Below are 2,301 nucleotides of genomic sequence, written 5' to 3'. Positions count from 1 at the left end.
CGAAAAAGAGAATGATCGGAAATTATGAACATAAAGTATTGTTTTTTTTTTATTGAATTACGCCATATATCTACTATACATCACATAGTTAGTGCATCTGTATGTATTCATGAATACTGCAATCAACTGCGCGATGTACCACATCTAAGGGAAGATGAACCTCTTTATCTCACCGCGTATGCAAATCAATAGCGCATAAGCTGCATCACAATTGTTCTTGATACCATTGACTGCGTCTTTGCAGGTTTGCAAACCGGCGCGGTAATCATCCTTGTAATCGTCTGGCATCAGCAGGTCAATCTGTTTCAATGAGCTTTCGAGGAGAAATTTGCCTTTTTTCATCTATGCAAGCGTGAGAAAGTTTTAAAATTATTCTAAAACGGCATAAAATAGATTTTGTATTTTATATACATATGTACATTAGACTGCATCACTCCCCTTAAAAAAAAATCGGTACTGTTTTTCCACTGGAATTATAAAATCTATTATATTTTAAGACATCCACCAAAATATTTCGGAAAAGCTGGACCGATTTGAAAATACCTCCAAAAATGGAGTTTTTTTTTATGAATAAAAATAGTTTGTTATAGACGTTTTTTGAAAAATCCCCTCAAATAACAAAACGGGTTAAGCTTAAAAAATGTACATAAAAATATTTAAAAAAAAATGTGTACGGAATCGTAATATTTAATAAGATTTTTGATGTTTTTTTTTTATTAGAAAAACTTGAATAACTGAACCTAATCTCTTCCGATTAAGACTTAAGAGGTGTAATTGGAAAGGTATTTTTTCACCCTTTTTATTTCTTTGCTAATAAACTCATTCAAAAGATGAAAGAGAAAGCTAGGATGAACGAACATCATGAATTAAGATGTGTTGGTATTTGAAAAAATAAATAAATAAATAGGAACACGAATGACTTTTTTTTGGCGAGAAATAAGAACAATGTGAAAATACCTTTACCCATAAGTCTAAATCGGAATAGTTTTGGTTATTCAAGTGTTTCGTAAGTCAATCTTTGAAAAAAGTAAAAAAAAAACAGCATCAAAAATCTCATTCCTACGATTCCGTTGGAAAGATTTTTAAATATTTTTAGGGAGATTTTTTAAGCTTAATCTGTTTTGTCATCTGAGGGGACTTTTTTCAAAAAGTTCGCTAAGAAACTATTTTTATTCATAAAAAACTCCATTTTTGGAGCTATTTTCAAATCGGTCATGCTCGCTTAAATCTTAATACTTTTCCGAAATATTTTGGTGGACATCTTAAAATATTATAAATTTTGTAATCCCGGCGGAAAAACTGCCACTTTTTTTGGTGATGCAGTCTAATGTACATATGTACATATGTAGTGCATATATATGTATGTATATATTTTTAATACCGTTTGCATCATTTCCAAAACGCAGTTAATATAACATTTTACGTCTTTGGTGTCGGGAATATTACCCAGCTTGATGCCATCAGCTACTTCTGGAAAGGAAAAAATAAAAGTGTATAAATCTCTGAATTATCCGAAGTGTAATTGTTAAGCAAATAGTAAAATTTCGAAAATAAATTTTTTTTCTACTGACACCCGATTGACCGAAGGATACCTATCGTTATGAATTTTTTACACAGCATTAAAGGTATGCTCTCCATTTATGCGTACATTAAAGGATTCTAAACAGGCGCCTTAAAGTTTTCTGAAGAGCAACAGTAGAAAGGTAGCAGTTCTAAATGCAGGGCTCACAATCTCGCATGAAGGTCTTCTTCTCACCTTTGCCAAAGCGAGAAAGTTATCTGATTTTATTTTTCAAAGGAACACCTGTCTGCAGGAGCTATTTTTCCACTGATATGTAGCTATTTATTGTGTTAATGCTGGTTCACTTACACAAATTACACAGGCCAACAAAAAGGGAATAGAAATTTTGGTGCAACAAATGCTAAAGTTTTATATTTTTTATAAAATATTGCAAAAACGCGATGTTTTGACATTTGACCTCGGTTTTTCTCTAAATCTGGAGCTGATGGAAAATTCATATCTTATGTTCTGGTATCTTCTCTCAAAAAAATAGTGAACACAATTTGAGCACTTCAACAAAATCATGTCGGGTGTTATCAATGGCTCCGTGAATCATGGCCGCGTTTATTAAGACCGCGATCAAAAATGAAATTAGGCCGCGCGGAAATAATTCCTTTTGCCGAGTGAAATTAGGTATCGATCAGAAAATGAAATTAGACCGCACTTAGATAAGAACTTTATTATTTTGGAATATTTAATTCAAACATAATAATAATAATAGATTGGCGCTTACACATATG

At 32.0% G+C, this 2,301-nt stretch overlaps 1 protein-coding gene across 1 annotated transcript; it reads right to left on the bottom strand.

Moving 5' to 3' along the window:
* Positions 1-44: 44 nt before the first annotated feature.
* LOC108355522 (general odorant-binding protein 19a-like) lies at positions 45-1,502 on the bottom strand (the record flags this gene model as incomplete). Its single annotated transcript, XM_017606683.1, has 2 exons — positions 45-342; positions 1,382-1,502. Coding segments are annotated over 2 exons (319 nt in total), but the record flags the coding sequence as incomplete, so codon positions are not given.
* Positions 1,503-2,301: the final 799 nt, after the last annotated feature.

Source organism: Rhagoletis zephyria, unplaced genomic scaffold (assembly GCF_001687245.7).
Source record: "Rhagoletis zephyria isolate East Lansing unplaced genomic scaffold, Rhagoletis_zephyria_1.1 Rzeph_scaffold_46570, whole genome shotgun sequence".
NCBI classification, from domain to species: domain Eukaryota; kingdom Metazoa; phylum Arthropoda; class Insecta; order Diptera; family Tephritidae; genus Rhagoletis; species Rhagoletis zephyria.
This window is presented reverse-complemented; position numbering and strand designations above follow the sequence as displayed.